Genomic DNA, 22,981 nt, shown 5'->3' on the forward strand with positions numbered 1-22,981 from the left:
AGAGTTTTGGAGGTGCTTCTTGTCTCGATGGTTACCACCACCGTGGCGTTTGTTGCAGCCATGACACTGGGAGAGTGTCGCTAAAACTCCCATTCAGGTCTGTCTGTCCAGTGATTGTTTGCGACCTTAGCACTGACTGTCTGCGACCTTAACCGTTACTTGGACCTTAGCAATGATTGTGCCACAGTAAGTTTATGGAAGAAGGATACATCACGGTTGAATGTAGTCATCCTAATGACGTCGATTCGACAAACCCCAAACTGTCACCAAAGGAATAGTGAGAAAGGCACAAAAGCTCTTTGGTTTCTAATTTTTTATTGTCAGTAGGAATTAAACTACAGACACTTTGGTATATAAGATCTTTGTTACACACTTTTATTCACTATGTAAAAGATAAAAGTGTGAGGATGCTATTGGAACTTGCAACACTTGAGTGACCATCACACTTTTATAGTTTAATTTATATGTATTAGAGAAGATCAAGAGAACTCAGGGAAAAAAGTATTTTACCACTTTTAGGATATTTCAAATAAAAGCGTGCATGATCTGTGTTTAGTATGCAAGATCGGTGTTTACCATGTACACTCCGTGTTCTAATGATGCCTTCAGGCGACCTCTGGTTCTCCAGCCGACGACTCTGTGAACGGAACGGTTCGGACGTACTTCTGCCAGCACGGGTACTACAATGACATGGCCACCCTCTTCTTTAACCCGCAGGAAGTGGCTATCAAGCAGCTGTTTCATCAAGAAGGTCCTTAGTAAAGCAGTTTCTTCTTCGTCTGTCTGTCATCGTCATCATCATCCGCCATTTTGTTGTGCATTATCGTCATCGTGATTACAATAACTGTTGTAATGAGCAAGTCCTGTTAATTTCAAAAGAAATCTCTTGGGTGTGATAAAGTGCACATTCTTACTGTGGCTGTATTCATGTGAAAGAAGACAAAGCAGGGAAGTCAGTTTTCACGTAAAGTGGCCAAAATATTCACATGTTTGTGTTTGTGATGAAAAAGAGGACGAAGGTTTAAAAGGGGTGTAGGCCCATCTCTCATGTTTCTTAGCGAGAAAGAGAGAGAGAATAAGCGAGAGAGAGAGAGAGACCACTAAAGCAAAAAGTTAAAATGTCTAGGATAAGAAACTTAACAAAGATGTCGCCTCAACGCCCTCTACCCATAATTAGCGCAATGTTCTCTTCTTGTGCGCAATAATTTTTATTTCTGACCTGCTGACATTTAGGCACCTTTGGCATTCCGTCCCTTGGCATCTTCTTCCTGCTGTTCTTCCTGATGTCGTGCTGGACGTACGGGCTGGCAGTTCCCAGCGGACTGTTCGTGCCCGCGCTGTGCGGCGCTGCATATGGCCGCCTGGTCGCCAACGTGCTGGAGACGTAAATACACTTCGCAGTGTTTGATTAAGAGTGCATGAAGATTACATAATAGTAACAGCACACAAAATGAATGTACCTAACATTTACTTCCAGATGTATAGAAGACCACTTTTGACTATATCTGTTAATATTGGTAACGATTGAGTCTGTTTGTTCCATGCTGTGGCGCCTCCTAGCGTCTTCGGCTACTCCAGTGTCTACTCTGGTACTTACGCACTGATTGGCGCAGCGGCCTTCCTGGGAGGTGTAGTGCGCATGACAATTAGCCTCACTGTCATTTTGATCGAATCAACCAATGAAATCTCGTACGGCCTACCCATCATGCTTGTTTTAATGGTAAGGTATGATATTGTCATGCATCTCACACACACACACACAAACTCTCTCTCACACACACACAACGGATTACCGTAACATAATGACAAAATTTGTTTTTATATCAGCACTACTCAAATAAGAAAACACAAAAGGAAAAATGCCCATGAAGAGGGAGATCTCCAAAATGATTAAACGTAAAGAGCAAAGTAGAATACATAATTATTTGAATAAAGATGTATGTTTGTCTAAAGTCTTCATATGAAATATAAGCGGTATTTAACGCAAATAAAATCCGAATTTGAAATAGCTGTTTAAATTCCTATTTATTTATGCTCAGAATTTACATTATGGACTAAAAAAAAAAATTGAGTTTAAGTCAAACGTATAGCTAATTAATTCATCTCGAGCTGATTAATTTTCTTTGCCATTTTCGCTACATTCCTTTCTTTATCATCATCTATAGGTTGCAAAATGGACAGGTGACTTCTTCAACAAGGGTCTGTACGATGTCCACATCGACTTGAAGGAAGTTCCTATTCTAGAATGGGATATCCCACCAGACTTTGGAAGGTGCTCTTATTAAAGATCTTGGGGGAACGTCCTATCACTGTGTTGTGAGATAAGATAAATATTAAAGCGAGCTAAAGGGCGAGTGTCACACACAGGTATTTAGCTAGGTTTATTGACAGTCCGTCTCTGGACAAAATAAGTCATCACTACACTGCAGTGGGCAAATCAAGATGGGACGATAACGATTCACGTGACTGTTGCAGACTCAAAGCACGCGATGTCTTGGACACGTCCCGTCACTTATCAGTCGTATTCCCTAAGACGAGAGTGGCGTCCCTTGTGAAGATCTTGAAGACAACGGCACACCGCGCTTTTCCTGTCGTCAGCAGCACAAGCAGCGAGGACGAGGTCCAGCGGTCAGAATGCTTTGAGAATCAAAGGGTAACTTTTACAGGGGAAAGACATGTGATAATGGTGGCTGGTAAACAGTCAGAAAAAAAGGAAATAAAACGCTCGATTATGAAGAAACTAACAGATAGGAAAATCATTTTCTAAATGTATGTATCATGTAGTGCAATATACTAACCGAGGTATTTACAGCCAGACCCACAAACATCGCCATACTAAAGATTTAATGCTTTATTAATAAAATACAAAATAATAAAAATAGATCAGTGTGTACAACTGAAAACAATTGCCAATAAATGCATGTGTCTGTATTTAAGTAGAATTTTCAGAGAGAGTTAGGCATCGACTGGTTCTTGTGCTAAAGCATGCATGGAAAAATTAATTGAGTTGATACATGACTGTATACATAAATAGCTTTATTATAGGTTCTAACTAATAAAAATATCCATCACCGCCATCCGTTTGCAGGGCAACAGACCGGCCAACGAGTCTTTCAACGACTGTTCCGAGTGGAATTCCTCCCATGAGTGAGTGAGAGCACCCGTGACTTTTTCAGATCTTTCGATGATGATGATGATGATGATGATGATGATGATGATGATGATGATGATTTCCCAGTCTGACGTCATATATTGACGGGTCTCCCCCGGAACTAGTACTACACGCTCTCCCGTATAACTTCCTCTTCCTTCAATATATTAATTAATCAGAAGAAAATGAAAGAATTCTGTTTTCCTATTTCATTCAATAGTATTTCTTAAATTAAGGGTATTTCATAGTACTTAAACTTGCGAAACCAAAATAGACTTTGAGCTTAAAAACCTCTTCACCTTGTTTCAGTCCGAGAGAAGGCCAGCCCGGGAGTCCGAGTTACAAATTTGAAGGACTGGTGCTGCGCGCTCACATCGCTGTGTTGCTGAAGAAACAAGTCTGGTGTGTAGACGGCCAACAGGTAGGTGGCATGTGCATTTCCGCAGGTGATGATGCTTAGTGCAATATTTTAAAGAGAGGCTGTTTACCACAGTATTTCAAGGAAATAAGATTATTTCAGGTGACATTGTTCGATATAGCATGATTTTTTAAATTATAGAATAATAATACCATTTTTATCAAGGGTCTTTTTTCCTCCCTTGCGAATGTAATATATATATATAAATAACTACTGCGCATGCGTATTGGAAGCAAAAGGTGTGAGCCGTGACGAGATTGATTCCTTCGGACAGTTGGCGAGCTAATCAGATTCGCACTACTGTGCTTACGTAGGCGTGAAATATTTGTGAACTGTCGAAGGAGAAAGAGAAGGCAAACTATTGCTTTAATGTATCTGACAAAGCCGGCACTCTGCTCTCCATCCCTGAGGGTGGATAGACAGGCACAGTTGTGCAAACACAGCGAGTAGGCAGTACCTCACTATTTTAGGAGCAATCGTCATATCAAAACCGTTAGTAAGCATTACTCGTGGACTAGTACAGCTTATCTGTCCGTCTGTCTGTCATTTTGCTTGCTCGTCTTTTTTCGTCTGTCTGCTCCTCTGCGCGCCTGACAGCTTATTCATCCGAATGCTTTTCTCTCCTTCCTGCATGGTTGACTGTTACCTCATGTCAGCCGACATGTTTGTCTGTAACAAGTTAAAGGTCTGGTGGAGTGAACATTTTGTTCATAATGAATGTGTAATTTAAATTTTTCTCAGTGCGAGATATTTTCAAAAACCGAAAATATATACCCCCTTCCATTATCTAGATACACGCCTAAAAACCATCACAATACACAGAAATGAAATTAAACTCGTGATATCACGTTTGTACAGATACACCTAATTAACATTCGGACCCAGCTCTCCCATTGGCTGAAGCCTTGGCAACGTAAGTACCTCCCTGTACAATTCATATGAATGTACAATTCTCTTTTCTGTAGTGTTGACCTCTTTCTGTGCATTTTTGCAGTTTGTAGACGCATTTTTCCAAAAGAAGTAATTCCCAGGGTGGAGAAATAAAATTCTGCACTGATTTACCCATCGTTTATAATAATTGCTCCCCTATTAGACTTTACAGATTAAATGCTACGGGAAGAGAATAGGTAATTTGGTATTTCTCGCAACAAACAGCAGGATTTACACTTGTAATTTAAGTGAAATGTTGTCGAGAACACAACACTCGGTTACAGATAGCGCTTGGTAAGGTCCCTCCGCGAGTGACAGGACTCCTGGTGGTTGGTTAGTCTTGTGTGCTTCTGCTTCAAAGCGCCATCTTTGCGTGCAGACATGGCTCCAGCCGCTCGGTATTTCGCTAAACACACCTGGCGGGGGAGATAACCAGTGGAGGGAGTTGCCCGATACAGGCTGGTAAAAAGTCGTTATGTACAAACATTCAACACACTGGACTTGCAAAGTTCAGAAAAGAGAAAGGTTTAAATTAACGATCGAAGAAAGAGCGGGTTTAGTGGAGGTGTGAGCGGGAGGACTTGACAGAAGATGTTTAGGATTAAGTAAGGTTTACGTTTAAACTGCTGACTGGGAGCTTGTTGACTGCGACACGTGCGTTGTCATGCGTATGCATGTCTTGCATTTTTCTCATGTGATTTTATGAAGCACAGGACTAAAGAAAGGAAATGCAGGTTTCAGGCTGCCGAGCACACCTACACACCCACACACCTACACACCCACACACCATCACTGTACACACCTTCATTACTGTGGGTGAGCACAAATAGACACACACAATTCCCACAACACGGACAGAGGCAAGACCAATATGTGTTTACATTGATGATAGAGATCGGAAAACAACTCTCACACACTTAGAGAAAGGAGCCAGAGTCACACTAGGTACAGTTTCCACGATGTTTTATTTCTGCACAACACTTCACGTCAGAGACTGATGCACGTGACTTCCGGTCAGCGAAAAGTTTCTTTTTTGTACAGCGTTGTTCCCAGGGATTCCTTGTACACTCGAAATATCCTTCACGTATGTGGTATTAAGCAGATACTAGGCACAATTTAACTGAATTACCCAGATTAATACATGCGCATAAGCTATCTATTTAGCTCATCAACAAATATTAAAATATTTGAGCGAATCTGTGTCTGGTTGCGTTGAAAAGGCAAGAGACAGACATTTGAAATAAACTTTGGTTTAAAGGAGCTGTTCTATGTTTTCCCCATAAGTACTCCGCGGAGATACTTTAAACAAAACTGGTTTCTAAGAGTGACTACCAAAGATCTATGTAAGTAGCATGAAGGAGTGAATGCCAGAGCCGTATAAAGGAGTGCTTGGAAATCGACCACAAACGAAGGAAAACTGCTATGACGGATTTTTCGTTGTAGACAATATTTGTTTCAACACCCGAGACAAGCACAACGAGAAAATACGAGGCATCTGGTTGGATACGTACGGACAACAATGTATGAGAATAACTATTTCAGACTTGCAATGCTGAGCGTTACAAATTATATATATATATAGTGAACTTATGTTATATTGAAAGCCATGGTAACAAAGAGCCTGCAGGCAGGTTATTCCCAGTCTACTGCTCCTTGCCAATACTAGCAAGTAAATAAGCGCTGAAAGATGTTTGGAGTTAGTGGAAGATCGGAGTGTTAGGAGCAAAGTAATTGCTTGTGGAACAGTCGCTCGCAGTTTTCTTTGAGATGACAGTCTCTTGATCGTGATCAGCATCATGTAGAAGTGGGGTGTAGAAGCCAGACATCCATTTTCGGCGTCGAACAAGTGTTTCTTTTGGACTGTTTCCATAGTCACGTGTTAAGTCCACCTTTACAAATAAAACAGAAACTAAGGTGTAAGAAGGAAAAAAGAAACCCGTCGTTATGCAAAAAGAAATAATTCATTAACATACACGATTGATTACCGAACCTTACATTAAGAAAAGCATGAACTGCAAAAATGACATAAAGAATTTTTTTTCATTCATATCTATTTTGAATGTAAAGTTTCTTAAACCTATTTTCCTCATTAAATGTTAGAGATGAAAATTGTACCAAAAGAAAAAAAAAAGAAACTCTGCTTTTGTAAGGTAGACTTCATTACAGAGCTTGGAATCTTGTAGGGTTGCATTCCCAGAGGGTGAGTTTAGCAAACAGGATCAGACAATTTAGCAAACACTTAATAGCTACAGCTACAGTGATCATCAGGATAGGCTGCTGCCGTCGGTAGCTGATTATCGCATCGATTAAGGGTTAATGAGTTTGACCACAACTTCTCACATATTCTCTCTCTCATCTCCCCCTTTCCCTTTTACACACACACGTTGAAATTGTGTTCACAAAGTTTTAGTCCCTCCTCATTCCGCAGTCGTTCCGAGGGCATCACATTAACTCCACTCACGCATGCTAAGCAAATAAGCTCCGATCTGAAGCCGACCTCAGAGTGGTCAGCTTAGGGATTCCAGAATTAATTTTATTGGAAGGCCATCTGCGGTCGATAGGGAAGACACGAGACTGTAGAGGACCCTTCCTGCTTCTGTCCATCTCGATGGTTGGTTAATACTGCTTATATATCATTTCACTGAAAAATGGGCGATATTTGCTGTAATATTTATCCTTCCGAAAATAAGATTAGGTTACTTTTAATTAACAGAAAATTTTCCATGCATCTCTAAATGCACATTTGCCTTTAACGGAGATGCGTGACGCGTGCATGTATTTATTCATGTATGCATGTCTGCATACATCATGCATTCCTGCTGCAGGAAGGAGAGAGTGTGGGCGCCCAGAAGACATGTCTGGTCCCACTTGTGGGGTGGAGATAATCAAGAGTGAAGAGCTGGGTGATGCAGACCACACTAAGGTGCTGCGGCCTTTTGTCCGCTGATGCGCCGCAGCTGCCTCGTGTCGGGACAGGATCAGACAAGAATCATGGTCGTTGTCACACGCCTGCTGCTGCTGCAGCTGTCGCTGGTCGTGCGCCCAACGTTTTGTGCATCATCTAAGTTGCGGCCATTTAAATATGTCGCCATGACAAGTCCGTCTGGGACCAAGCAAGCGCATGAGAGGTGAGGTAGGGGATTGGAACTGCTCGATGAGAGGTCGGGGGTTGGGAAGATTGAAAGAGCGAAGGAAAAAAAAGTTACAACACTCGCCACAAAATTCTGCTTGCTAATTAGGCTTGCTCCGGGTCTCGCTCTCCCAAGAGTTTCAGGAGAAACAGTTCTATTCATTTACAACTTGTTAGTCTTCGCATCACGATTAAAGCTCTGTTTTTTTTCCCTTCCGAATACAGATTAGATTAGGAAGGAAGTAACCATATCCTGAAAACAAAAAGCACACCATAGTGTCTTGTCGGTCTGTGTATTGTATCACAGCTTTCCACTGAAGTTCGCTAACTCAATGGGTTTTCGCGTTCCCTCCCCTGTCTGCGAGGTGTCTCATGGCCGAATGAACAGCGGAACCTGAGCATGGTGGTGCCAGCACCAGACTGAGTGCTATAAAACACAGTTAAAACGACTGCATGGTGATGCCACCTAACGCCTCTTTGGTTGTTTGTCAAGAAACGCGATCAGCGACGAATGTCTTGAAAAAACGCCTACCACTATGGAGGAGACGATTTAGACTGCATTTTAAGATTTACGAAATATACTCCAAAGAAAGCAATAGAAAAAGGGAGAAATAAACACAAAGAATTAAATGGGTCCTTGTGCGGCAGTGAGCACAAACGAAAAAAAAAAAAACGGCCAACGGTCATCGTGGAGATTAAAGTGGTATATAAGATCAATGTTGAACTTTGAACCATCAAAATTTCCACTTGACAAATTGTCTTGAAGAGCATTTAACAATATCTAGAGAACGAAGAAACAGTCTCGCAGAAAGTCAAACAAGCCTTCTTATCACAGACACATTTTGACATGGACGGCAGCAGTCCACCAAGACCAGCGATTAGTGTAATCAGTTTGGCATTGTAAATCATTTCAAAGTCAACTTCGGAACCACAACGAAGATGGAGCCAGGATTCTCAATATCAAAAGTATACTTTCCGTAAGTTTATTGTATCCAACTGTCGGGATGTTAGCCTTATAGGTAGATCAGAATTTATACAAAGAAACGGCGGAGAAGGAAGTACCTTAAAAACTTGAGGACTGTTTCATTTCCAAGTACCTACACTGGCTTCGCAATAAAAATATAAAAGACGCTGTTCTGTTTGATTTCTCTTTCCCTAACACATCGATTCTGCAAAAGAACAAGCAGCTAACCCTAACCCACAAACAACTAACCCTAACCCGTGAAAGAGAAGCGCAAGAGTTAATTGCAAACACGGTTAATTCCCGATTGGCCTCACTCGTCGTTCACTGAGTACCGAAAGGCGACAGTTGAGGATGTTACTGATAAAGCAGGTCAGCGGGAAAGCTGGGAATGCCAGAAAAGGTTTTAATCCTGTTAGTTTGCGCAAGCGGAAGCTGACAGGGCCAATTACTCTACGACACATTCGCGTTTGCGCTTGTTTTTCTTGCGGTTCCCATGAGCGTCTCGAACAGTGAGCTAGGGGACAGAACTCTTAAAAAATGGGCAGCTATCTATCACAGCGGCTTTGTCGCACTTCTCCCATGCTTTTAAAGAGCTGTTTGCTGTGCCAAGAGCAATTTTTTCCCTTCTTGAAGAGCGCAGAAGAAAACATTACTCGGAAGTCGGATTAATAAATGAAATACTATTTCGCGATCCACATAAGCCATGTAGTTTGAATTTTTATGAATCTTTTCTGGAAGAAAACTGACGGGAAAGAGAATCTTTGATTTAATTGTTGTCCGACATGGTATGAGATCTGATGGCCAACGGTACATAAGTACTATACTAGCTGATATAGTTTAAGGAGAAGCTTTTGGTTTTATGGGTATTTATATAATCTTTTGTTTTATACCATGGTACTCTTACGACAGTTTACCGGGTACATTTTATGAGACTATGTTTTTATGAGATTGAAGGTAGATACAAATGGCAGGAACATTTTACGGAGTGGATGTGTGGCTTTTATAGAAAGTCGAATAGACAGTTCCACGACACCTCAACAAGTTTATGTGAACGAGAAAAAGAAAGGACAAGTAATTGAAAGAAGTAAGATTACAAAAATCCAAGAATACTGAAGTCTGCGCGAGGAGAGCTGCATACATCAGAAGGTGGGGTGCATGCCTGGTGTGGTGTTGGTATGTATGGTATTAGTGTGGTGTGGTGCTGGGTGTGGTGTTGGTGTGTGGTGGGTGTGGTGCTGGGTGTGGTGTTGTGTGTGTGGTGTTGGTGTGTGGTGTTGGTGTGTGCTGGGTGTGGTGTTGGTCTGTGGTGTGTGTGGTGGGTGTGGTGTTTACCAGAGGGTGAGCGCTGGCAGTGGTCGTGCAGTCATCACTGCTTGAGCTGAGTGGCCAGCACGGACTCTGCGTTGTGCTGTCGCCACATCTGAATGATCTGGTCTATGGCGGTCAGCGCTGAGGCAGCATCTACGTCACGTGATGCCAAGCTGTCCAATCGCTGCTGCAGGAAAAGGCTGAAGAAGTCTGTTTTGTCTCCTGCAGACAGATTGGTTTGTCATTGAGCTCATACATGTGTTTAGCCTGAAACTCCTTTTAACCATTTTTTTCAGATTTCTAGCTTTTGAATCCGAATCAATAGAAAACAAACGACAAAACATTAAATGGCTTTGCTTTTTTTAAAAAATAAGATGTAATCAGGTATGATGTTCACTACTTAAAAACACATATTTATAATGTTATGACCAATGTTGCAGTGTTTGTGTGTAAGACCTTTCAGCAGGATATTTCGTACCCTTTAGCATAATAGAGTATAATAAGAATTTATTTAGTAATTTATCTTTTGCTCGTAGTTTGCCGTGATTTTGGGGTTTTGTCTAATTAAAAAAAGTACTAAAACTGTCAGAGATGTTAAAGATTTATTAGAAACTACCTGTAACAAGCAGAACATTTTTCTGAAATCTTTCTGATCCCAAGAAATTCTTTAGAAATCCTGAGTACTTTTAACTTTTTTTAGTCTTCCCGTCTTAAGGAAAGACGAATAAAGCCGTCTGCTGTCGATTCTGTTAGCCTTTGTACTAAAAGAGTACCTCACCACGATGCCTGCGATTGCAGTATCTGCTGCACAGAACCCCCGAGTGTTTGAAGTGGTTACTTTGGTCAACATCTCAGTCTAACTAAAACCTCGTTTGGTCCTGGCCACTAGTAATTGTCCTGTCGACTGTGGCTTTACAGAGAGGAACCTCAGGCGACCATCAAGTAATCTAATGCAAGCTCTCTCTGATTCTTTCTAAACTAAAACACTTTTTAATTTTAAGGAACGGCTAGTGATTGGTTCTATAGAATCCAAGTAAATTGTGGTAAGCAACTGAAACATCCGCGGCAACCAGTATTTACTAAAGTGGCCCACTGGTATTTTGATGTCAACCATATGTATGAATATTTCTAAGTATTTATTACTTCTTAGTCTACTTTAAGCTGTTCTTTTCTGTGTTTCAGCATATAAATAATTATTAAGAAGGATAATTTATCTGTGGTGAATGGGGCAAACAATTCTTTTTGTCGTGATACCTAAGACGACGTTTTACCTCTAAACGCATAAAAGGTGAAAGGTTGAACAAAAAGTATAAGCAATATAAATCATCGTTAATTTAATAATTTTTAAAGTTAACTGTATTTTCACAAAAAGTTATCAGTGAACAATGAAATAAACAAATAGTCTCAAATTGTTAAGACAAGACTGAGACAATTTAACCAAACCGTTTCGGATTCGTAACCAATATTTTTATCTACAGAAAGGACTTTCTTTTTCTTTTTTAATTTATTTATTTAGTTAAGAGTTGTTAGTATTCTTAAACCTTACAGCCACATACACACATGCTTACACACACACGAATATTTTAAAGCGCTTCAAGCAATAAACGGAATAAATTTGAATAATTTAGTAAATTGAAATAAATGAATCAATGCAAAAAATTTTCTTTAACATGAATAAAAAACATACCTGCACACAATTTCTTATACAGCTTGTATCAAAATTTCTTTTGAAAAATGTTCGATTGGACAACGGAAAGTGTTGTAATCTACCGTTAGGTGAATAAAACTGCTCAGAGCGTGTTGGAGGGTTACAAAACATGGCTATTCCTGTAACAACAAGTACTAGCAAATTATTTTGTTGACGAGCCAGAGTCACGCGACACGGATCTGTCAGCGTGTGTCACACAGGTGATTTTCTGTGGCTGTGACGGATGAAGGCCTCACCTGAATGGTGACAAGGTCTGGGTGTATATGGACACCATTGTTGCCGAGAATACGATGAGCAAGAGGCTTCATGTTCCGTGAGATGATCTATCAATTGTTTACTTTATGTTAACGTGCTGAAATATCACCGGTTGTCATTTCTACATACTCTGTTTTTATTACTGTAGAAGTTTGAACTATTGTCATATCGAGTTCACATTAACTTTGGGGTTGGTTGGTGCTTGTGGGAAAGGGAAAGAGTGGAGAGAGAGAGAGAAGAGTGAATAAAACTAAACTTAAGGAAAAGGAAGAGAAGTAACTTTGCTGAAAAGGTAAAAGTTTTAGCCATTTCGTGGAATAGAATATACAAGGAAAGAGGCTTTAAAGTGAAAAAAGAATCCCAGATAAGCGCATGATTCCAAGAAAGTACAAGACAGTAAACGCGAAGTTAGAACTATCGAAAAACAGAACAAAATCACGCGATTGTGTGTGTGTGGTGGTGGTGGTGGTGGTATCAACACAATACTTTGAATGCGACGAAAGGATTTGCCCAAGAATAAGTAAAAATCACAAATACTGTAATGGAAACAGGGAAAAATGCAATAATAAAAATGTGAGCAGAAATGTCAACTAAGTACACCGAAAAAAAGTCGTGAGCACGCTTGGAAGCGACTTCGTGATGTTGACGCAGTTCGGCCATCCTGTGGGAACATGCGGCCAGACGGAGAGGAAGGTGGGCGGGGAGGGACACTGAGTTCGCGTGCCTTCACATACTAGTGGATTCTCAAACACCCGACTACAGCGGGCTCGGGCTTTACTCCTCCTAAGCTCTCGTCCGTCTGTCCGTTTGCCGGCGCGCCATCCAGCACGCTTGCCATCCTCGCCACTCGTGCACTAAAAGCTCGATTAAACAGCGAGAAATGTTCGACATCAGTGATGTAATAGGGGGAAAACGTGAGTGGTGTCAGATGAGTGAGATCAGAGTTATAGACTATTTGTGAGTGAGTGCCTGACGCTAATGTCATTAAAATAATCAACATCAGTTTTTATTATGTGTGAGTGAGTTTGTCAGGACGGTTTTAATGTTTTAGAACCGCGGTCGCTTTGCTGTCAAGATTTATCAAACGAACGAACGAAACGAGAAAAAGACGGAAAAAAGTATTATTATGAATTTTATTATATTTTATATTTTTGTTATTATTATTTAGGAAAGCGCATATTGAAATTGTAATAGTATTTTATGCATAAAAATAAAACATTATATATATTCGATGGAAAACAAGTAAATATCTATAAAAACCAAGGTAATGAGTACGTGAACTCATGGTCACAAGATCAAGACTAAATGTCTTTCAATTAAAGTTTTTAAAGTAAGGAGAAACGTTCATCCATTTATATTGAAACAGGTTGGGGAAATATTCTCTCAAAATTTAATCAAGTTATTACAAATTACATGGCACTTTTCCTTTTTTAAAAAAGAACAAAAGATGGTGTCCTACCTCTCTTTCCATACCAGTTTGCGTTAGCGACACCGCAGCAGACGGAGACGAGGAGAGCAGCGAACACGACGGTGGCAGGTCGCATCATTTTCTGGTGGCGATGATAACAGAGAGATGACTTACTCGACAACCTTGTCTGGGGAAGCGGGTTCGTTCCTGCTGGTGGTACCTGGCGTTGCACACGTTGTTGTCGTGGATGTGACGATGACTTGGCTAGCCCGCGTTCTGGTCGAGTGCAGGACACGCGTGCATTTTTATATCCGTCATTTTACGTAGGCGCGGCGTCACGCCTGTACGCGGCAAATAGAATTGAGAGCTGGCCGCCAGGCCACGCCCCTTGCTTTGATTTAAAAAAAAAACTGCTTTTCTTTGCTGGCAATCGGAGGTGGATTGAGTGGGAAACGAGGGACGAACATATTCTGGATGTTTGCATTAGCAGGTAGACACGTGTGTGTGTGAGAGAGAGAGAGAGTGGGTGGGGGAAACAATGAAGAGATAACATGAATATTATTTAAAATGCTAATCGTGTTATCCTATGGTATTAATGCTTGGCTGTTATTTTAAACACATCATTAGTGTCTTGCCGAGAAACACCAGAACCAGCATCACCGTCATCAGAGTTTGTGCGACACGTCGAAGTCGACTAGAACCTGTCCTGTACATGGACTCTGAGGTTCTCAGTTCGAGGTCCATAAGGTGCAGGTTGTTCAAAGTGACAATTATACGTTGTTAGTCCTTGTAAATTAAAGCGAAAGTAACTAAAATAAAGCTGATTAAGTGATTCTTGGGGCACCGCTCCTCACACGCTTGTTTTACCTGTGAAACATTATCGACTTTTCCGTTTGAACGAGTGGTTGGCATGGCAACCTTTATTTGCTTTTGAAACCTGCGAAACTGCGTTTCTTTCCTACCTACAGATTAGATTATTTGTGAATTAGTACTTAGCCATAAACTACACGTTTGAAAAAAATCTCTCCAGTGTAGGTTTATATAACGACCACAGTGCATCAGCGAATGGAGGTCTAGGGATGAAGTTGAGCTAGTAAGTGATGGGGCACATCCTCCATCACATAGGAATCACATTCACACTCCAAGGTTGCCGTCAGGTTTAATCAATCAAACGGAACTTGTAGTCTGACAATCTGGTGAACCCTTAATTGACTGTCCGTCTAAAACAGATTGTTTTTGGTAAACCGTTTGTTTTTCACGATTTTTTTGCTGTTGCCGACTGTCAAACATTTTACAACCATTTTTTTCCTACATCTTCATCAAGAGATGTACACCTGTCTAAAATGAAAAAGGATCAGCTGTTTGCGACAAAACTGACTTCAAACAAAAACCACAAACCACCATTATTATTAACACGTTTATTAGCCAGAAAAGGATGGACAGGGTAGCTGAGTTATGTAGTGAGGACCCCGGGGTGTGGGGAGGACAAACATTGACCTGCGCTCACCCTCAAGAATCTGCTTCAGTCTGAGAGCTAGTGGACTTAAACCACTTGTTCACATGAGTGTGTTCTTTAACGATTTTACTTCAGGTGTAGAAGGCATTTTGAACTTCATATGTTACTGTCACAAGATGTGTAGCGCCTCCTACATAGTCAAGCGAAGAAACATTGAAAAAGCTTACTTCTTGTATCATTGTGTCAGCTTAATTACTTGGAAGAAGCAAGAAATGATTCATTATACAGTGAGGAAGTCCTTTACTGGTAACTATTTTTGTCACATGTCGACAACGGCAATGCATAAAAATTTTAGAACAGAAAACTAAAAGATTATTTAAAGATTTCATGCAAGTGAGATGAAGATGTATCAGAATTATGTAAGCATCAGCTTCATAGACAAAAGATGCCTCAAAACGTGGAGGAAAAAAAATCGAAGAGAAAGAAAAGGAGAAAAATAGAGATAAAATTAGGAGGATACATCTATATATCCTCTGAAGCTGTTCAAGACAGAAGTAGGGAGAGAGACAACGACTAAGAACATATAATTTTTGTTTACAGCTGCATAGAAACGAAGGTCTTCTGGGACAGAGGACAGAGGGCGGAGGTGCACAGTAATGCTGATTTCTTTGAGAATCGCCTCCTGACACGATGATGACTAAATTAAATGAAATCTGTAACCAGACCAACTGAAGACATATGCTGTTGGTATCTGTGCATATATCAGTAACATTCTTCAGTGCATGGCCACGGGAATCCTCAACAACCAAACATTTTTTTTAGAGAACCCTTTACTACACCAATATATTTTCATAAGGCAACTATTTTCTTTTCCAATGCATGTATAAACAACAAATAAATACCTTATTAAAAAAACAAACAAAAAAAAAAAAAAAACAACAAAACAATTTCACCTTCGAGGTCGTCATCGACTTTTTTGTTTAAGAAGAAGAGAATGCGGTTGCCACACCTCAGACATTTTGTACAAACAACGTCAGGACGAACTACAGAAGGTGTGAGAGTAGTCGTGGTTACTTATCTTCTGGATTTTTTTTCTTTTCCAATTTTCCTGACAGACATTTTTTTAAACAACTCCAAAATGGTGCGCGGTGTGAGATGTTGTGAAAATGCCAGGACGAGCTCTAAGTGTTTTAGTCAGGCAAGAGCTACTGGGACATCGTCGACACTTCTTTGTGTCTCCTGCGATCATCTCTGCTGTTGATTCACGCCTCGACACCTCGGAACTGATATGTAAATGTGTATGTGACCGACGGTAGGACTTCAATGTAGCACTTATACGCATGTATATGTATATACATGAATGTATTTATGAATGTACACATGTATCTCTCATAGGTACTTTGAAGTATTTTGCGGGACAATGAGCAGTGCCTCTCACTTGACAACAATAACGGAGCTTCGTGATGCAGCTGTGCGGAATGTATTGGCATCAGTAGCTTTCCATGTTTTTTTCTTGGTTTCTTTTTTGTTGAAAACTGTTTCAGACCTACGCTGCATAGCAACAGACTTTTAAATCATTAGCCGAAGGAGAGGTGAAATTTCAAAATACAGAAATGAATGGAACTCTGTCATCTGTAAAATAGAAGGTCAGACAGAGCACAAGAGCAGAAGAAATTGTGGAGATGGGATTTAACACGGAAGACCGCTCAAGGTCTGTGTATGTGAAAAATACATTCTTTCTCAAATCTTCCGTCGTCGCTAACAGCTAAAGAAGCAAAGGATTATGGGAAAGTTCTTTCGTGACGTCGTCCACGAGCAGACGCGAGGCATTGTGCTGACGTGTCCATAAGTCTGAACGACTTTTTAATGCAGCTTGTGGCTTGCGTCTGGTCACCATCCAGGCTGCTTGACCACCCGTCGGGGTGGCGGCAACAACGGTCGATTGGACCTGGCAGGTCCTCGTCTCCAGACAATGGTTCCGAGGAGTACCGTGATAAGAAGGAGTAGCCGCCTTTGGGAGATCCATGGATCAGAATGAGAGAGGAGGTGGGGTGGACATTGGTACTCTCAACCCGCGTTGCACGCGATCCTTTCCGCACGAGCAGTTAACGTGCCGTGACGTACGGTCTCTGATGTGACGTCGCCGAGTCTCGTCTCCTACCATGACCCTGCTTGCTGGTCAGAGGTGTAAATAGTCCCATTACCCGCTACTTCCAGGATTTAAATAAAAAGGAGATTCACATCTCTGAGGGACCTGACCTGACATTACTCTCTGTTCTGGAAAGAATCTGAGCTCATGTCGGCTTTGAAAAAGATGAAAATGAAGAAGTTGTTTGCTCACCAAGATTGTGGCCAGACCCTCCACCTTCTGCCACCAGACAGACAGGCTTAAGGACTGGCTGACACGTGGTCACAAGACTACGGGTTAGACATTGTGTTGTTGTTGGTGTTGAAAGACGTGTATCTCATACTATCGGTCTTATACTGTAATGGTCAAATGCTATAACCGAGTCTGAGTCACGTGATCAGAGCGGAGCATCTTTTTCGCAGCTTTCAGCCAATTGGCCGGAGAGTTGGCTACTGAGAAGTCTGTTCTTTCTTGTCCTCAAAACAATCAGCTTTAGCTGCTTCCTCTAAATCAATTGCAGCTAAAATCTAGCAAATGCTTGACAACACTTTTTGATGTTGTTTATGGCTTCATAACATTATTTCAGCATTCGCTTCTCCTGATTTTATTTTTGATCACAATACCAGGCTCATAAATTGCGTCCCTTTGTGCCAGAAAAAAAATGCTTTTGATTTGAAATGTTTTCATCGTTGGTCTCCGTTTCCACTCTCTTGTTTTGTGACTTACAAGATGGACGTATGGATAAAAATGAATTTAAACATCACTGGAATGTTATATATAACGAGGTTAACATGTTTAGCTATGTAGTGTGTGCCTTTTGTTTTGCTGACGAACAACACATGATTCTGACAACAACTATTTTTTTCGCTGTTCATGCTTCTTTTCCACTTATTTGTCACAGGCCCCTACCCTGTCTTTTGAAGAGCTGACTGCGGATTACCCACGATACCCGGATGTATACGATCTTTTCGATTTACAGGTCGAAGATGACGCCCTAGTGGTAAGCAAACATCATGGCTTCACTGATCCAATCTTTTTGGTTTTGTTGTTGTCGTTGTTTGTTTGTTGTCTGTAGTAATAACCGCATAATGTAAAAGACGTGTGCCGGAGTTACAGTCCCGAGATGAGATCTGAACCCTGAGTTTCTCACTGAAGTTGCGACATGCTGGAGTTGTATCCACTACACTACCGGACACCCATACACGCTCACATGAGATACGTTCACTCAGAAAACAGGATCCACACGATTATATTCTTTCTCTCTTTCCATCCATAGCGCGCTCACACACACACGGATACACATTTCGTATTGTTATTATTTTTAGGCGAAAGGAGACACAGAATGAAAAATTGTGATATGCTAAAATGCAAGTTTCTGCTTTATCTTTCAATTACAGACAACTGCTTAAACTGTCTGAATCGTAAAATAACACGACATTAATTCAGCAACAGTTCTTCTTCAGCCAGTTGTCTCCACGTGAGCACGACACACAGTCATTCGACAGCATTATTCATCCTTAGTTTCCTTTTTATTGTCCTCGTCGCTCTTATCATCATTACGACTAAAATCATAACTGGTACTGCTCTCAGTATTACTTATAAGTATGTAAAGGTTTTAAAGCAAAGCAACATAGGCTGAAACGACTTTATGAACATAGGAATGTGACTGTTAGTTCCATTTTACAAGGAGAGGCCCCGTTGAAAAAAAATGAATCGTTTGAAAGCCACTGGAAAATAAAAAGAAAAGGAAAGGCATTCTTGTGTATGAAAAGCTCACTTTAACTTCGCAGGAGGCCATAACACATGAATAATGGATGCTAGCGATCAAGCAAACACTTCTGCTGCCTGTCGATTTGTATTGGGCATAATCACTGTCGCGCGCACAGAAATATCGTTGTGAACTAACAGAAAAAGAGTTTTAATTAAAGGTTCTGTGCAACTTTATTTAAACGGCTTTGTGCAGCTAAAGTAGTTAGCCCAGCTCTGGCTACCGTCAAGCCGGACACCATGGGACACACTTGCCCCAGCAACTATATGTCAGTCCCAGTCGTGCTCTGCCCCCCTCGGAAGGGAGGAGTGTATGCTAAAACGTCACTTTAATGGGAGTACTGATGGTTGTTATCAAACTGACAGAATGTTTTCGTCTTTCGTAGACATTGAATGGAAACAGAAGCAAAAAGATGATACTTGCTTAAATATTGAAAGAATTATTCGCTGGGAGAAGCAGTTAAGAAGAGTGATGTGACGTACCACAGGAGTTATGTGACGTATGCCTAAGGTCGTTTATGGGTTTGACCTTTCCGGCTTTGATGTCGGTTCATCACTAGGTGTGCAGCATCTGAACAACATCAGTGCTTACTACGCAGTAGCGTCCAACCTAAATTAGTTTGGCGACACCTAGTGATACCACACAGTCTTCGCAGGCGGGAGAAAGATTCTGCAGAAATGACTCTTTTGTAATATCATGTTACACTCAGCTCTTGTTCTTGTTATTTGGTTCCTCTTTGGCGTTTCTGTATTTGATTTTATTCTTCTTTAGTACTGTTGTTTATTCTTTTATAGTTCATCTGTTATTTGTTTGTTTTCCCGTCCCTCGTATGCTGTCCAGTTTCGTTCTTGTTCTTCAGCGATAAGACCATACTCCTTAGGAATGTGAGTAAGCGCTGTACAAATTTTGTATTATTATTATTGTTATTATTATTATTATTATTGATGTCATTTAAAATCTTCACTACGCGATTGTTGTACAATGACAAGGACGGAGAAGATGGTGGGTTGATGGGGAGAATGATGATCTCAAATGCTTGTGAGAAATGTACTGTGTCCGACTGGTTTAATATTTTTTCTGTTTTAACAAGGACGTGGCTTACTACATGAACCGCTGTCCGTACACAGTGTACCCAGAGACACCACTGCCTCAAGTGTTTTCGCTGTTCCGGAGCATGGGGCTCAGACATCTGCCAGTAGTCGACCATGATGGCAGGGTGGGTACCAGTCCTTACTAACATTTGTCCAACAAAATGTTGGGCGAGGTGCAGGGGTGGCGACATGTAGAGGGAGTATGATGTATAACTAGGGAACTTTGGAGGTGATCTAATCTGCCATAAAGTGTGGCTAAGGAGGAAATGGCGAGATTATGAGTTGACATTATCCTCAAGAGTGAAAACTTGGATTCTTAAAAAAATTGAATCGACAACTAATTTCTTCTGTATGCAATAAAGTGCCTTTCACGAGACATAACCACCTTCATCCTAGGTCTACATTAGTACTAGCTAATGTGTCAGGTTTTGTCTTGTTAAAAAAATTAACCGAAACAAAATCACAGCACGGAGAACTGTCATGCGGTACTGTTGTACAAACAATAGCAAGAACTGCTTGTAAAGACGACACAGCTGTTTAGGAATAGAACTCATAATTATATTCAGAACATCCACTCAAATATAAAACATCAACTAAAATATACAGAACATTGATTAATGAATGTCTTGGATTTTGTTTTTGTTTGTTTTCATTGCAGTTGCACGGAATCATAACACGACATAATCTCACACATAGCTTCATGGAAACCATACTTCGACGTCAGAAACAGCAGCAACAGCAACAGCAGCAACAGCAGCAACAGCAGCATCTGCAGTATCTGCAGCAGGAGCAGCAACACCAATAAATGAAAACATGTTTACATGTATATAGATTGTACACTGTTGTTTGTATACACATTGGACACTCCATTGTTGTGAACACATCAGCGACTGCAGGAACCACATTTGGATGAATGTCCGCACATCCGAGTAACAAGTCTGTGGTACCCGAGTACCCAGTCTGTCGTTCCGGGTATCCAATCATGCATTTCGCGAGTATTTTCTAGTTGTTACAGGTTGTTGAAGGGGTGGAAGTATGATTCCCTCCCTTCTCCATCTCACCGGGAATATGTACAAACCTTCGCAGTCCAGCAGCTTCGCCAGACCTCGTCCTCGCTCCGTCAGGAAGATGTTTGCTGAGGCTGGTCACTGCTGGCAGTTGCTTTATCACTGTGTCAAAAATAATGTTCGCCTGATTCCAATCCTGTTTATGTTTGGAGGAGGCATTACTTTTTACAAAACACTTCTCACTACGGCATATTTCTTGATTATTCTATTATCAGCTCATTGTTTGTTTGAACTCTTCTTCTGTTTTCATTTCCGTCTTTTGAATAAACACAGCAGTAACAATGATAAAACTACACAAATCGCATAATCACATTTCTTAAATTCGAAAAATATTAAAAATTTAAGTGCTTCTATTTGCTCTGTGATATGATGACTTGAATGGGTTAACAAGTACGGAAAAAGGTGGTGTGTGTGCGTGTGTGTGTGAGTGTGAGACAGGAAGATAGAGAGATGTGATTAATTTTTAATGCGTCATATGAATTGCTTCTATTATGTAGTTATTTTAGGGTCTATAAATAAGTCAGAGTACCCGAAAAATCCAGCTGTCTCATTCCGAAACGAGATCCGAAACAACATTTGACCACTGAATTGTCGAGACATCAGTCAGTGACTTAACCACTGACATATCTATGTAAAAGTCAGTAACTTCACGATATACTTCAAACTGACTCACAAGAATGTGTCACCGCTGCACTGCAGGCCACCCAGTGGGATACATTGCTCTCCACTGACACACAATCCACCCGCCCTTAAAATTCCACTTTCTTACACTCCGAGCACGCTTGTATCAAAAGCTTGGTCTGTCAAAGTGAGTTCAATCCAAGTCTAAGGGGTGAGTATATCATGCTTATAACCATTTACTTTATCGTTGGAGGGCAGTGTAGTGTTCATGAAGTCCATCTTTCGTCGTCTTTCGGGTTTTAGGAAAAAAATATAATCTTGAACTTTTAATAGTTAACCCTAATGCAGTGTGAGATTTTGACCTGATGGAATTTGTTCAATAAAACCTGAGAGAAACATTCTGTTCTGTTCATAAGATACAAGCAGATGGTCAGATCCTCATTTCCAGTGACGTCACAAAAGGGCTGCTCGTTGATTGGTCAACACCTCATTAACACATGCTCGAAACCTCGACTCTTCAATGTCGTTAGAAGTAGGAATTTAGGTCTATCTAGTGTTTTTCTCGTTAATTTTTTTTAAACGCATGTACTATGCATTTTTGTAACCAGCACAAGTTCTTTCTCCGTACATCCTGGGAAGTGAAAGCTGCCAGCCCCATCACCCTCACATTGTCAGACACTCGGATATCGCCGGTCGCTTGCCAGAAGTCGAGCACGTGGCTCAAAATGTGGAGAGTTCTTCCGAGCTGAGAATAGGACTTGCGTCGCCTGCTCTGACCTGCTCTGAGAAAAGCTGCCACTGTGGTGCCGCCGCTCCTGTAGTCGGAGATCCATGTGTACGTCTTGTTCCTCCGACACGCTCTTTCTCAACCACTGCTCTACTCGATCACTTCGTGCTTCTGGGGTCAAAGTTGAAATATGACGCAGGGCGGCGGCTTGCAGTTTCGGAGCTTGGAGAATAAAGTGATGATTCAACTCGACTTCCAACTGAAAGACAAAAAGTGCCAGCCACGATTATAACTAAAAAATATCGGAACAATTGTTTCCGTGCCTCAAAATAATTACATGTTCAATTAACCGTTAAAATTATCAAGTAAGGAATAAATGCAGTAGTTTTTCAGAATAAATACTGTTACCTCCCTCACCAATCTTTAAAGCAACTCAATGGTTGAGACTGTGACCGGCAATGACTGTAAAAGTGTTTAATAATGTGAGTCAGTAAATATAAATCTCGACTTTTTTTCTTTTACCGCCTGACTGTATGATCTAGATAGCTGCAGCTGTGAGAGAGACCACAAAAGAAGATGGACACAGAGTAGTTAAACTTCTCGAAAGCCAGCCAGATCATTAGCAAACTATCGCCACACAATGGGATGGGAAGACTACGGAGAGTATCAAGCTCCCCAGAGGACTGCTGACAGCCAATCGGACGTCGCGTTACACTTGTGACAGACGATCAGATAGGTTGAAAAAAGGCTGTTGGCAGCCGCTCCTTATTTTACACCCAAGCCCAGACTGAGTGCAATCTTTGGAGAAAAATACGACCTATTTATTTTGAACAAAAAAAAAAAAAAAAAAA

At 41.0% G+C, this 22,981-nt stretch overlaps 2 protein-coding genes across 2 annotated transcripts in view; one reads left to right on the top strand and one right to left on the bottom strand.

Moving 5' to 3' along the window:
- Positions 1-22,385, top strand: part of LOC112557362 (chloride transport protein 6-like) — a 32,225-nt gene extending 9,840 nt beyond the window's left edge. The window contains 11 exon segments of the mRNA XM_025227168.1: positions 3-105; positions 610-751; positions 1,234-1,384; positions 1,561-1,720; positions 2,166-2,272; positions 2,476-2,653; positions 3,089-3,147; positions 3,461-3,572; positions 17,758-17,856; positions 19,715-19,840; positions 20,374-22,385. Of these exon segments, the coding sequence (XP_025082953.1) occupies positions 3-105; positions 610-751; positions 1,234-1,384; positions 1,561-1,720; positions 2,166-2,272; positions 2,476-2,653; positions 3,089-3,147; positions 3,461-3,572; positions 17,758-17,856; positions 19,715-19,840; positions 20,374-20,520 (1,384 nt within the window). The 3' untranslated portion in view covers positions 20,521-22,385.
- LOC112557363 lies at positions 5,446-13,567 on the bottom strand. The gene is made up of 3 exons (XM_025227169.1): positions 13,324-13,567; positions 9,926-10,123; positions 5,446-6,388 (listed from the first exon to the last, which is right to left on the bottom strand). Exons 1-2 carry the CDS (start codon positions 13,409-13,411, stop codon positions 9,960-9,962), a joined length of 252 nt encoding a protein of 83 aa, XP_025082954.1. The 5' UTR covers positions 13,412-13,567; the 3' UTR covers positions 5,446-6,388; positions 9,926-9,959.
- Positions 22,386-22,981: the final 596 nt, after the last annotated feature.

Source organism: Pomacea canaliculata, linkage group LG2 (assembly GCF_003073045.1).
Source record: "Pomacea canaliculata isolate SZHN2017 linkage group LG2, ASM307304v1, whole genome shotgun sequence".
NCBI classification, from domain to species: Eukaryota; Metazoa; Mollusca; class Gastropoda; order Architaenioglossa; family Ampullariidae; genus Pomacea; species Pomacea canaliculata.